The 13,536-nt window shown below is 44.1% G+C and overlaps 1 protein-coding gene across 3 annotated transcripts in view; it reads left to right on the forward strand.

Moving 5' to 3' along the window:
• CTCF (CCCTC-binding factor) overlaps positions 1-12,914 on the forward strand; it is a 54,811-nt gene extending 41,897 nt beyond the window's left edge. For 2 of the 3 annotated variants that reach the window (XM_045076178.1, XM_045076177.1), the window contains 6 exons: positions 330-479; positions 4,318-4,478; positions 5,004-5,186; positions 5,812-5,947; positions 10,077-10,238; positions 11,426-12,914. In XM_045076178.1, coding sequence (XP_044932113.1) covers positions 330-479; positions 4,318-4,478; positions 5,004-5,186; positions 5,812-5,947; positions 10,077-10,238; positions 11,426-11,610 — 977 coding nt within the window. In that variant the 3' untranslated portion in view covers positions 11,611-12,914. The remainder of the gene's footprint in view (positions 1-329; positions 480-4,317; positions 4,479-5,003; positions 5,187-5,811; positions 5,948-10,076; positions 10,239-11,425) is intronic. The other variant, XM_045076179.1, reaches the window with a different exon arrangement.
• The last annotated feature ends 622 nt before the right edge of the window (positions 12,915-13,536 follow it).

Below are 13,536 nucleotides of genomic sequence, written 5' to 3' on the forward strand. Positions count from 1 at the left end.
GAGGATTCTCTCTAGCTTAGCTTTTCTCCCACCTGATTGCAGCTGAATTACCACCTGAATTACCCTCCAATTAAATGGTGGTGCTCGGGGTACTTGGGTGGCTCAGTGGGTTAAAGCCTCTGCCTTCGGCTCAGGTCATGATTCCAGGGTCCTGGGATTGATCCCTGCATCGGGCTCTCTGCTCAGCAGGGAGCCTGCTTCCCTTCCTCTCTCTCTGCCTGCCTCTCTGCCTACTTGTGATCTGTGTCTGTCAAATGAATAAATAAAATCTTTAAAAAAATGATGGTGCTCATTTCATCTAATTTATTCATTCTGTATTTCCTTTTAAGGGGAAAAACCTTATGAATGTTATATTTGTCATGCTCGGTTTACCCAAAGTGGTACCATGAAGATGCACATTTTACAGAAGCACACAGAAAATGTGGCCAAATTTCACTGTCCCCACTGTGACACCGTCATAGCCCGAAAAAGTGATTTGGGTAAGTAAATTAGCTGGTGGCAAATGAAAAAGTAATTTTGACTATTTGTGAAAATAGGAAGATCATAAATAACTTCCTTTTCTGAATTATTTAAGTTTTGTATAAGTGAATGGCCTGCCACTTACTAATAGCCATTGCTTACTATCTGTCTTTATCTTCCTTCTCTCACTGCAGTCAGCTGACAAGATTCTTTCCTGAATATAGGTCATTTATAAATTAAAAGGAGCTGTAATGAGAGGAAACAGTAAACCTTTATTTAGTAACCCTCACTGGTAATGTTCAGATCTCCAGTAGGGAAGTGACATAGTATGATTCAAACTAAGGTCTGTCCATTTCATTTTTCTCAGAACATAAGTACTTTCCTAAGTAATTAGACTTTTTTATTGGTTGGATGATAACTGTATTTCTGTGCATAATTAAACTACAGCTTATACAGAGACAGAATTTATCAGTAGAAATTGTAGTTGGGCCCATAAAGGTATGGTCTCCTGGATGTCTTCCTTTGTTTTTCCTACTTAAGAGATAAAAATATTTCCCCAGTCTGTTCTCTATCCAAAATGTATTGCTTCATGAATATTATTCTTTTCCCCTTGAATATGATTCTTACAAACATTTTTAGGGGCATCTGGGTGGCTCAGTTGGTTGGGCATCTGCATTCAGCTCAGGTCATGATGCCAGGGGTTCTGGGATTGAGCTCCGTGTTCCCCCCTCCGCGGGGAGCCTTCTTCCCCCTCTCCCCCTGCCTGTGCTCTCTCTCTCTCTGTCAAATAAGTAAAAAATTAAAAAAGAAATTTATATTTAGGTAAATTGTACTTTACCAAACGTCTTTTATTACTTTGTTTTACCTTTTTAACCCATTTGATGTTCACAGCAACCATATGAATTGACCAAACCATATGTATTTTAGCTGAGTAAAGCTATGCAGTTTAGCTGGTGTCTTAAAACATTGTCATATTAATGTGACCATACTGAACAAAATGCAGCTAGCATATACTTTTTAAAGGTGTAATTTTATTTATTTATGTTAACATTTGATACACATTTTTAAGATGAAACCATGAGTTTGAAGCAGAGGACTTTAGGCTCCATATAAGACCTATAGGTCACTTGTTCATCCTACCCTGCTATTGAGAGGACTTTGTTAGAAAGATTTAAGAGGCACTGTCCTCTGATAAATGAATTTTGCTGTTCTTATGGTACAGAAGCCTAAAATCTAAGTAATATCTCATGGCAGTGTTTCTGAGCTATTAGGCCACTGTTTGGATTATTTAAGTTTTTAAAATTATTCAGTTGTATGATACAGATAGATATCTTGGACATTCTGTATCTTTATGATGCCCTTTAGGCCCTACATAATGAGGAACTTAATTGCTTAGGAGCTGTCAGATAATAGTTATCTCCCAAAGCCAATCCCAAAGAAGTTTGTGTTTCCTCTTTAAAGGAAGTCTGATTTCACACTAATACACTATAATTAAAATCTATCACTTTGTGACACAGGAAAGCATGGGCTTCGGAGACTGACCTACTAGAGTCAAGATTCACCCCCAAATACTGCTCTAAGTCTCTCTCTCTCTTTTTTTTTTTTTTTTTTAATTCAACTGATTTTTTTAGGAAAAGTAACTGCCTTACACGGTTGCTACAATTATTTAGTAAGAACACATGGAAGAAAGTCTTTCACTGTTAGGTCTTTATCATAGGACCAGAAGGGGAAGTTGAAGCTTTTTAAAAGTTACTTGAGGGACACCTGGGTGGCCCATTTGGTTAAGCGACTGCCTTTGGCTCGGGTCATGATTCTGGGGTCCTGGGATTGAGCCCACATTGGACTCCCTGCTTAGCAGAGAACCTGCTTCTGTCTCTCCCTCTTCCTGCTGCTCTGTTTACTTGTGCTCTCTCGCTCTCTCTCTGTCAAATGAATAAATAAAATAAAATTTTATTAAAAAAGTTACTTGAAATAATACATGCATGTATAAAAGGCTTTCATATAATCGTGTGTAGAGAGTAAAAAAGAAAAGCCTTCCCTCATTTCCGTTCCCTAGTATTGGCCCCCTTTGAGTCTGATGTGATGTGACTTTGAGTGAAGCAGATTGGTAGCAGCATAAATCCATGATCTCAAATGCAGCTGAGCTGTTACTGTTTCTGGGCAGTCCAGCTGTTTGTCCCTGTCAGGTGTGCTCCCATTTTCTTTAGTGAGTTCATTCATTGCTTCATTCCACAGATGTATAGGTCCCTGCTATGTGGGAGACACCGTGAGACGGTTCAGAGTTGGGTGAATCATTTGTACTTTCTTGAAACCTCTGATCTTTCCTCCCCTTTTTCCTCTGCCTCCTTGGTCTCAGTAAGTGGCCTGTTTTCCTACTTCATAAGGAAAGTTAAGGCAACAGACTGAAACTCCCAAATTTCGGTTATCAAACTTAACAAACCTATCTGCATTCATCCTTTCTTTGCCCATTTGCTACAAGACACTTGGCCTCACTCTTCTTATTTGTGGCTGTTACCTGCCTTTGCCTTGATCCTACTCTCGTCTTCTCTCGAGCTTTCATACCGTCATGGACTGTCTCTTTACCTTGATGTTCACACTTCGTTTTCTAGATCTTTCCCTTCGACTCTAAACATGTTTACATTTCTCCTATTTTAAAGAAAGTTTTCCTTGTCTAGGTTTGATTTTTTTTTTTTTAAGTCTTTAATTTTTCCTGTTAAAACCTAATTTGGAGGGCGCCTGCATGGCTCAGTGGGTTAGGGCCTCTGCCTTTGGCTCAGGTCATGATCTCAGGGTTCTGGGATCAAGCCCCACATCGGGTTCTCTGCTTAGTGGGGAGGCTGCTTCCTCCTCTCTCTGCCTGCCTCTCTGCTTACCTGTGATCTCTCTCTGTCAAATAAATAAATAAAATCTTTAAAAAAAAACATAATTTGGAAAGTTGGAAATTTTTGTACATGGAAACTTCAATTCCTAGTTTTTCACTTATTTTTTTGTGTTAAGAACACTTAAGGGGCTCCTGGATGGCTCAGTGGGTTAAGCCTCTGCCTTCAGCGCAGGTCATGATCTCAGGGTCCTGGGATCGAGCCCCACACTGGGCTCTCAGCGGGCAGCTTGCTTCCCTCTCTCTCTGTCTGCCTCTCTGCCTACTTGTGATCTCTGTCTGTCAAATAAATAAATAAATAATCTTAAAACAAAACACATTCTTCCCTTGGCTTCTGTGGCACTATAGCCTGATGGCTTTTTTCTCTGACTGTTCTTTCCTAGCTGTCTCTTATTTTAACCCCCTTTCCTTCCACTGGCCTTATCTGTTAGCTTTCTTAAAGTGTGATCTGTACTCTTCTTTCTCTTTTTGCCTTAGTGATTTCATGAGCTCCTGTGGTCTAATTCAAATCCCAACAGCTCCAGTTCCTACTCTAAATCTCTCATTTGAGCTAGGCTTATCTAGCCTTTGCCATTCCTGGTTGCTCTCGTTGGCATTTCAGATTTAACGTGTTCAAAACCGAAGGTCTAAAACCCCCCTGGCCCCAGCTGCTTGCTCAGTTTTCAAAGCCAGAAACCTGGAGGCCATCTCTGGCAGCCGCCTTCTTTCTTGTTCTGTAGTCAGTGAATAAATCCCGGTGATGCTGCTTTTTGGGTCTCTCATCAGTTTGTCCTGCTCCTTCCAAGCCACCATCTTCTCTCACCTGTCCTGTTTCCATATCTTAACCAGTCTTTCCGCCTCTCTTTTTGCCTTTTAATTCACTTTTAGGAAAGCAGCCAGAGTAATGATTTTAAGAAGCAAAGAAGGACGTATTATTAATTTATTGAGGTACTTGTTTGTTGTTTTCACAAGTTAGACTGGGCTTTGTGTTTCGCTTTCAGGTGTCCACTTGCGAAAGCAGCATTCCTACATCGAGCAAGGCAAGAAATGTCGATACTGTGATGCTGTGTTTCATGAGCGCTATGCCCTCATCCAGCATCAGAAGTCACACAAGAACGAGAAGCGCTTTAAGTGTGACCAGTGTGATTACGCTTGCAGACAGGTAGAGACCTTCATAGTTAAAAAGCAGTTGATTCCTTATTAGTGTCAGATATCATCAGAGGGTTTTAAATTTCGTATATGGTAACTGTTTTTAAGAATGGCAGTTTTCAAACTGATTTGTGCGGAATATCACCAAAGGTCTCACTCCTCGATTTTATCACCTCAGTCTCCAGCTGATGTTTTATTCAGGCACAGCTTACCTCTCCCTCATGCAGACTACTGACTGCTTTCTCAGAACTGGAGGAAATAAGTCCAGGACCTGAGAGAAGGGAAGAATATGGTCTTGGGGCTTAGGGGTGAGCTCTAGACAAGCAGCCCAGCAGGAGGGAGCCTGTCTGTACCCTGGGATTTAAGGAAGCAGTTTTGCACCCCAGTAAGATAACTTCGTCCTCTGGACAAGCACTTTTGAGCCCAGACCTTCGGAGACAGAGGCCTGTCTACCGTATGCATGCAGATGGCGGCTGGGGTGGCAGCCCCATGACGGACTCTGAGGCCTCCCCCCGCACACGCACCTGCTGTCTTTCAGGAGAGGCACATGATCATGCACAAGCGCACGCACACCGGGGAGAAGCCTTACGCCTGCAGCCACTGCGACAAGACCTTCCGCCAGAAACAGCTCCTCGACATGCACTTCAAACGCTATCATGACCCCAACTTTGTCCCTGCGGCCTTTGTCTGTTCGAAGTGTGGGAAGACCTTTACACGCCGGGTGAGAGTCAGAACTTCACTTCCCTTATCAGGGTTCTTAATGTCATGTTCTCGATCTACCACTGCAAAGCAGGGCAGTTTTTTCCACTGAGGTTATAAGCACAGAGATGCCTTCCCATTTGGAAAGGGCCACTCGTCCCTACCTCAGGGTTGTCTGTACATGTGTGAACCCTCTGCTGAAGCGGAGGGTTGGGGGGACTCATTATCTGGATAGGTCTTTCTTGGGTCTTCCCTTGGGGCCATGTTAGTCAGGTCTGCCCAGGACAGGGAGCTGACCGGTTCTCCTGTGCTCCTCTCGCCTGAAGGCTGCTGAGAGGACCCAGCCCCTCCTCTTTTGAAGGACTCTCTTTCCTCCCTTTCTCTTTGTCTTTCTGTCTCCCTCCTTTCTCTCTCCCTCTGTTCCCCCCCCCTCCTTCCTTCGTTCTCTCTCCCTCTTCCAGATGGAGACCATTTCCCTTGAAATAAGGAGAGCATGTTCAGGATGTGCTTATTAGCACATACTAGAACATTCAGACTCATCACAAATACCCGATATTTTTATTTTATTAAACTAAAGTAAGAGAACTTCTAATTTCTGATACCAGTTTTTTTAGTAACATGAACGAAGATTTTGTTTCTTCCGTTAGAATACCATGGCAAGACATGCTGACAATTGTGCTGGTCCAGATGGTGTAGAAGGGGAAAATGGAGGGGAAACAAAGAAGAGTAAACGTGGTAGAAAAAGAAAGATGCGTTCCAAAAAAGAAGACTCCTCTGACAGTGGTGAGTAACTTATTTCTTGATTTAGTCACATGTGGTAGATTTGGGTGCCCAGTTGCCAGTATGTTGATACATGGATGTGCTGGGATAGAGAGGCCAATCCCTCTTCCTTCCTTTATAACGTCTAGTCTCCGTAATGTCCCTTATATATTTACAGCAGCAGCTAGTTTGTTTCTAGGGCAAGTTTTGTGGAGTTTTTTTTTCCCTTCTGATATTCCATTGCTTGATAATACCTTATATGTTCAGTTCAGTCAAAGCCAGAGCAAAATCAGTAGCTCGACTCCCATTTCCTCAGATTAGTGATATTCTAAGGCCAGCAGAATTCCTTTTCTGTGTTGGTAACTTTTACATTTAGGAAGCTGGTCTAGATTTGAGCAGTGAATCTAATGGACATGAAGAAGGTTTCTTAAGCATCTTGACCAACTTCTTGTTTGACTGCCTGTGTCAGCCTAGCCTTGAGATGTATTGATCAAACCCCTGAAGGTCAGCCTCTCTCTTCCTACCTTAATCTCTCCATTAAATAATGTAACACCTTGCCTATTTTCGTGGCTTCTAGTCACGAAATCCAGGCAGGAGGCATGCTTTAGGCGCTGGACTCATGAAGAGGGAGGGAGAACAGGAGTGTCGATAGCAGAGAGCCACATTTGATTGTACACGCTCATCTCGTGGTTTTAGGCTCTGTGAAGTGGATGCTTGGGCTGCTGGCCAAGTAGTTGAGAAGGCACATCTGTGGCTAAAGATGTAAGCTTTTTATGGTGAAAGATGTATGTGGAGAGGTTTTGTTTTGGGGAATACACTTCCCCAGAATCACCATCAGATGGGAGAAATTCAAGATCATGTCTTAATGTGTTTCCACGGTCTTCATTTTGTCTTGTATTGCTTATTAGTAATCATGGAGAGGAATTAAGATTTTTGGAGATTGAAAATGTCATTCTGTCCATTGATTTTTATCTAAAACTTGCTCATGAAAACACAAGGTTATATTTAGGTCTGTAACAAGGTCCCTTCTAGTTTTAGTTTTTTGTTTAATAAAACCTTTCTGTTCAGAATTTTTACTTTTTCTGGGAGAATATTCAATCAGTAAGTATGAGAATAATTTATTTTTTGCTGCCTTTTCTAGAAAATCTAATTTAAGCGTTCTCTTCATCACTAGGTTTTCAGTAAACATGCCTCCTTTAAAGTGTTGGTTTACTTCACTTTTTAAAAGCACACCGTTCTCTGCTGGGGCGCTTGGGTGGCTCAGTCAGTTAAGCTTCTGCCTTTGGCTCAGGTTATGATCTCAGGGTCCTGGGATCAAGCCCTGCTTCTCCCGCTCCTTCTGCCTCTCCTTCCTGCTCGCGTACACACACGTGTGTGCTCTGTCTTCTCAAATAAATAATCTTTTAAAAAAAGAAAGTATACAAAGTATTCTCTACTGAGAATCTTTGTGGGATCCTTTGGCTAAAAACTTAATGAGTGGGGACGCCTGGGTGGCTCAGTCAGTTGAGCATCCAGCTCTTGGGGTGTGCTCTCGGTTGGGGTCATGAGATCAAGCCACGCATCAAGCTCCATGCTCAGCAGGGCATCTGCTTGGGATTTTCTCCCTCTCCCTCTCTCCCTCACCTCACTTGTGTGCGCTCTCTCTTGCTCACTCACTCTTGCTCGAAAATAAATCTTAAAAACAAAACAAAACAAAAAAATCACAGACCCCAAGTACCACCAGAGATCCACAAGTAACCTTGAGCCCGGAGGATTTCTGGGTGCTTCTAGTTGCAGAGCTTCCTGCTGCCACAGATGTTGGCTCTTCGCCTTCTGGCTTATGGTACCACCTTGTTCACGTCTGTGGTTCCTCTCCCAGTAAGATCAGCCTCACTCCCCAGTGATGCATCACCAGAGCATCTTCCAGCAGAAGACTTTACTGGTGGTTGCCAACAGATGCTGCAGCTCCTTTTGTCTTACACGTTGCTGTCTTGCAGGGCACGGTTTGGTTCTGCGTCTTGTACATAGTGTTTTTTTATCCCCCCAGAAAGTCTGGGCTGTCCACCCCGCTGCTGATTAAGGCCACACAGTCACATTTGTCCTCTCCCGGAAGTTCTGCCTATTGGCCATTTGCAGAGGTTGGCCAGCAGAATCTACTGCTATGTTTAAGAACTTTTGCCAACGTCTCTCCAAGCCAATAAGCCTTTGGCCCTATAAACCTTCTTTGTGTTTTTTGCTTTTTAGGCATTGGGCCAACTTGGGCAATAGGGGGCTTGAATAAGATCTACAGGGAAGTGTCTCATCTTGTTCTTGACACGCTGCCACATACCAGTGTGTTCCCCACGGTTTCACTTAGGATTTGACAAATAAGGCATTTTGTCCTGAAGATGAGGCATTTACTCCCAGCTGTCTAGATGTCAATGTCTGGTCCTAGAGAAAGATGGCAATAACCTGCACTTCTCAGAGGCAGGCGGGGAGGATAATTCGTGTGCAGAGGCAAGGGGCTGGGGTGGCAGAACAGCCCCAGGCCAGAGGCAGGAGCTTGAGTTCTGCCTGCTGTAGTTTAGGTGCCTTCCAAATCACTTAGCTTCTCACTTTTTCTATTAAAATGAGGGTAGCACCTCTTCTTATTAAAGGAAGTAATGAGGGGCACCTGGGTGGCTCAGTGGGTTAAAGCCTCTGCCTTAGGCAGGTCATGATCCCAGGGTCCTGGGATCGAGCCCCGTATCGGGCTCTCTGCTCAGGGGGGAGCCTGCTTCAAATCTTTTAAAAAAAAAAAAAAAAAGGAAGTTACGAAGGCAAGATGGAATAATGGAGAATGTTAGAACTGTGACACACGGTGCAAACGATCTGTGTCTGTCTAGTGGAGTCTCCTTTCCAGAGCATGAAGGACCTGCGCTACAGCTCAATCCTTTCGATCTTCAAATCACTAGTAAGCAGGTTGGGAGTGCTTTGGAGATTATATAAGGAAACTGAGGTTCACTGTGGTCTTTGTCCCAGGTCACACCCAGTAAGGGATTCAGAGCTCCTCGTCAATGTTCTTTGCACAGTAGTCCCCTCAGCTTTTATCTGATGATGGCATCAGGGAGAAAATTAGGGAGTTAAGAATGACCCATTGAATCTGGCATAGCTGAGAATGAAGTTAAAAAACTTGGACTTAAAAAACCATGAAGGGGCACCTGAGTGGCTCAGTTGAGTGTCTGACTCGATTTTGGCTCATGTCATGATCTCAGGGTCATGGGATTGGGCCCCACATAAGGCTCCATGCTCAGAGTTTGCTTAAGGATTCTGTCTCCCTCTCCCTCTGCTCGCCCCCCCCCCCACCATTGTCTGTCTGTCTGTCTCTCAAAATAAATCTTTCTTTTTTTTTTTTTTTTAATCAGTCATAGTTCTAGAAGAACTCTTGATGCCCATCTTAGTAATAGGACTTCACAGCGCAGTAGAAATTTATGTTGCGCGTGCATACACACACACACATAAACACACATAAACACACACATTTTCTGCCTACTCAGAGACCAGCAAGAGCACATCTTCAAGGGTCCATCTGAGGCTTAGTACCCTGCTTTATTGTTGCATAATAGATTGAGGGAATAAATGTTTTCAACTTAAACACTGTGGTATTACTATATATCTGGCATGTGATGGAATTGCCTCTGAAGAATTTGAAACTGAGGGGCGCCTGGGTGGCTCAGTGGGTTAAAGCCTCTGCCTTCAGCTCAGGTCATGATCCCAGTGTCCTGGGATTGAGCCCCACATTGGGCTCTCTGCTCAGCAGGGAGCCTGCTTTCTCCTCTCTCTCTCTGCCTGCCTCTCTGCCTACTTGTGATCTCTGTCTGTCAAATAAATAAATAAAATCTTCTAAAAAAAAATTTGAAACTGAATATTCTGATGTTTAAAGCTAGAAGAAAAAAGTAATATCCAATCCACATAAAGTAGGAATAATAGTCTTCAAGTTGATTTGTGTATTAATTCTAGTACAATACCAGTTTACTTTGTCAATGTTGATAGCAAAAATTCTAGCAAAAGCATTTTTAAATGGACTTTTATTGATGAAAATAAATACGTGACTAGACTTAATAGAATGTGTGATTTTGTGTGTGTGTCATATTTTTCTTCCACCATACTTCTCCCTGCCCCCCATCCCTACCTATTACTCCGATTTCATGAGAAGAAAATGCTGAGCCAGACCTGGATGACAATGAGGATGAGGAAGAACCTGCTGTGGAAATTGAACCCGAGCCAGAGCCTCAGCCTGTGACCCCAGCCCCACCACCTGCCAAAAAGCGGAGAGGACGCCCCCCTGGCAGAACCAACCAGCCCAAACAGACCCAGCGTAAGTTACTTGTCTCCACTTAGTAGGCTGAAGGCTGGCATCCGTTCCCAGCATGTGGAGGAGCCAGACGGGTCCTTGTTTTGGGGGATGATGGGAACTAAGCCATGAGAACAAGTTAAGGTCACACCAGGAACAAACTGTCAGGAAGCAATTATTTAGTTTTTACAGGAAACACATGAGGAAGACCCTAGAAACCTGTTACGCTTCAGTGAGAAGTCCAGAGTGAAAGGGTACTCATGTTCTGCAAGATGGGTACTTCTAATGTAGGAGGGTTTTGCAAAACAAAGTCCCACTCAGCTGGCAGAATTGATATGGTAATGAATGTAAAAGAGCCAGATTTTAAAGGATGAAGGATAGAGCAGTTTCTGTGCTGAGACTGATCCTCCTGAGAAATCCAGGCCTTCTGACTCAGGAGAAGACACAGCGGAGGTGTTCACCCTCTACCTCACACCACAAATGGCGGTGGGGAGCGGTCCTGTCTTGGACACGGCCCTTGTGACAGCAGCAGGCTCTAGAGGACTGGAGTCTGTTCTGTTCTCTGTTGCTGTGGATATCCTGAAAGCTGGCAGGCAGGGTTTTTTCTTTAACAAATACAAGACTTAGTCTGATGTTTGTTATTTTTCTTTAATGTACTCCCTGAGCCCTGTGTGTAGATGTCGGTTTGGGGTGGGGGAGGTTGACTGTCGATCCTGGGAGCCATTTTGCCTCCACACCCTTGAATGAAAACACTGGCGGAGGCCCTGGGTATGGGAGACTTGAGGATCGGAAATGGATGTTCCTGCTGTCAGTGGTGCACCTCCAGCAGCCCTGGATCACAGGCATTGTGAGGTGGTCTTGGTCACATCCGGCCTGCATCTCTGGCCTGTCTCATAACTAGCGCGCTTTCTGACCTGAAGGAAAACTAAGGCTTTTAGTATGGCATTTAGGGGGCATATGAACACAAATATCAGCATTTTGTTCTTCAATAGTCAGAGAGTATCGGGGCTTTACAAATGGCCATATTTTAGGTCATTGAGTCTTTTTTAATGACTTTCGCTAAGTCATTAGCGAAATTAGCATTAGCACTATCCTTGCTAAGGCTTTCCTGCATTGCTGACATCCGTTTAGTGTCAAGTCTGACAGGAACCTTTGCAGTCGTCAGGGGCTATAATGGAGCGTTTTGTTTTGTCCGTGCTCTTTCTTGCCAGCAACAGCCATCATCCAAGTGGAAGACCAGAATACAGGTGCAATTGAGAACATTATAGTTGAAGTCAAAAAGGAGCCAGACGCGGAGCCCGTGGAGGGGGAGGAAGAGGAGGCCCAGCCAGCTGCCACAGACGCCCCCAACGGAGACCTCACGCCCGAGATGATCCTCAGCATGATGGACCGGTGATGGCGGGGCCGTGCTCATCACCAGGACTGCTCTGGGCTGTGTTTCAACGGCCCGCATCTTAATTTTTTTCCCTTCTTTCTTCTTTTGGCTTTGGGAAAAGCATCATTTTACACCATTTTACCAAACATACTGAGAACTAAAACTTCAAGGATGATGTTAGAAAAATGTGATTTTACTAGAACTTGCTGTTTGATGTTAGCAAATCATGGAATGTTCTGAGTCCCCGAGGGTTTACTGTGGAGTGCTGAGGACAGTGTTGATGCCTAACTGGTTTTCTTAGATGGAAACAGAGACATTGAACCTTCTCTCTCGCTATGGTAAACCACTCCAGAATGGCCACCGGGTTTTCCAGAGTTCTAGGTCTTCTTCCCAGGAGAGTTTTTAATTGTAAATGCAGACTTGGGAACGACTTACACTTTTAAACTGGTTTTTGCTTCTGCTTCTCCCTGACTCCCTTTGCTCGGAGCCAGCTGCACACCAGTAGTACGGCATGCTGCGGTCGGTGTCTGTCCTGAAGGCTTTGCCTCTTTCTTGGCAAAGTTTCTGGTATGGTCAAGCTTGTAAATAACTTTTTTTACATTTTAATCTTTTCCATTAATTAAGAGATTGAAAAGAAGTGCAGTGTAAGAAAACCCAGCATTTTAATTACTTGCAAATTAAGTTACCACAGACTCTGTCGTGTGTAAATGTTGACAAGGAATTGGATCACAATCATGTAGCAGAACGGCACTGAGACTGCTGCCCGCTAGTGACGGACGCCCACACGGAAGATCGCGATTGCCAGCCCGTGGAGCCAGCATTTGAACCTTGTACAATTAACTTTCAGTTATGATTTCCCATCTACATTTTCTTTGCTCTGTTTGTAGCTGAATTTTGTGTTTTATTACTCCTCTGTTCAAGCAGAAGGGTGATTATGAGTGGGTCACAGCAGCCCAGAAAAGTTCACTAGGTCAGTAATTTAAACTTTGGATCTGCAAAACAAAATAATAATGTGAAACAAAACCAACTAAAAAGTGATTCTTGCACATGAACTGTCACACGTTTGAAATGTGTTTTTTAGAGAGCCTCAGTCTTGCTGATTTCAAACACTTTTCTCTTCTGTGTATTGCTTTTAAAAGAGCCATCAGTTAGCTATCAGACTCTAGGTTGATGCATTTTGTACTTAGCTGTACTGTGTGATATTTTTCATTATTTTAGGACGCCAACATGAGACCTGTAATAAAATATGTAATGGGGTTGAAAGCTGGGGAGGAGGATCTACTGCTGTACAGCTAATAAATCATAACGGATTAACAAGTGCTCCAGACACTTCGTCATGTGTGATCTCTGCCTGCTGAGGGCCCTGCAGGTCCACATGCGTGGCCTCAGGTGGTGGTCGCCTGGTCGCCCTTCAGAGGCGAACTCTGTTCCCAGGACGGCCACTTCCTCTCCGGCACTTCCAAAATGATCTTGGCAAGTGGTATTAGTGAGTGAATCCTGCCGCAGGTTTTAACTCCCCAGAGGTGTGTGTGAGTAGCAAGGTATGGGTGGAAAGGCGCTAAGCCTCCGTGATCCACCTTAGGAGTGGGTCCCTGCGGCAGAGGGTGACCACAGAGATTAGAGAAGAAGGGGGCTCAGGGAAGTTCTGTCCTCTGGATCTCAGCGCAGTGAGGGCTGAGACCAGTACCTTGAGTTCTGCCAGGTGCAGGACAAGAGAAGCTGGGCCCATTTTGCCCTAGAGAAGGTCGTTTGGGAGGGGAGACAGGCTGCAGGAAAGTTCCTAGAGAGCCTCGCTTGTGAGCAAGCCCCGGGAGGCATGATGGAAAGGGAATTGGAATGGGAGGTTGATGCATTTGTGAAACTTCTTGCTGCTGGCCATTTCTGGGCAGATAGCTTTGGCAAACCCATTTTGGGTAAAAGCTTTAGCCACTAATTCTAGGGCTTTTT

Source organism: Mustela putorius, unplaced genomic scaffold, assembly GCF_011764305.1.
Source record: "Mustela putorius furo isolate JIRA1106 unplaced genomic scaffold, ASM1176430v1.1 tig00000174_pilon_pilon_pilon, whole genome shotgun sequence".
Lineage (NCBI taxonomy): Eukaryota > Metazoa > Chordata > Mammalia > Carnivora > Mustelidae > Mustela > Mustela putorius.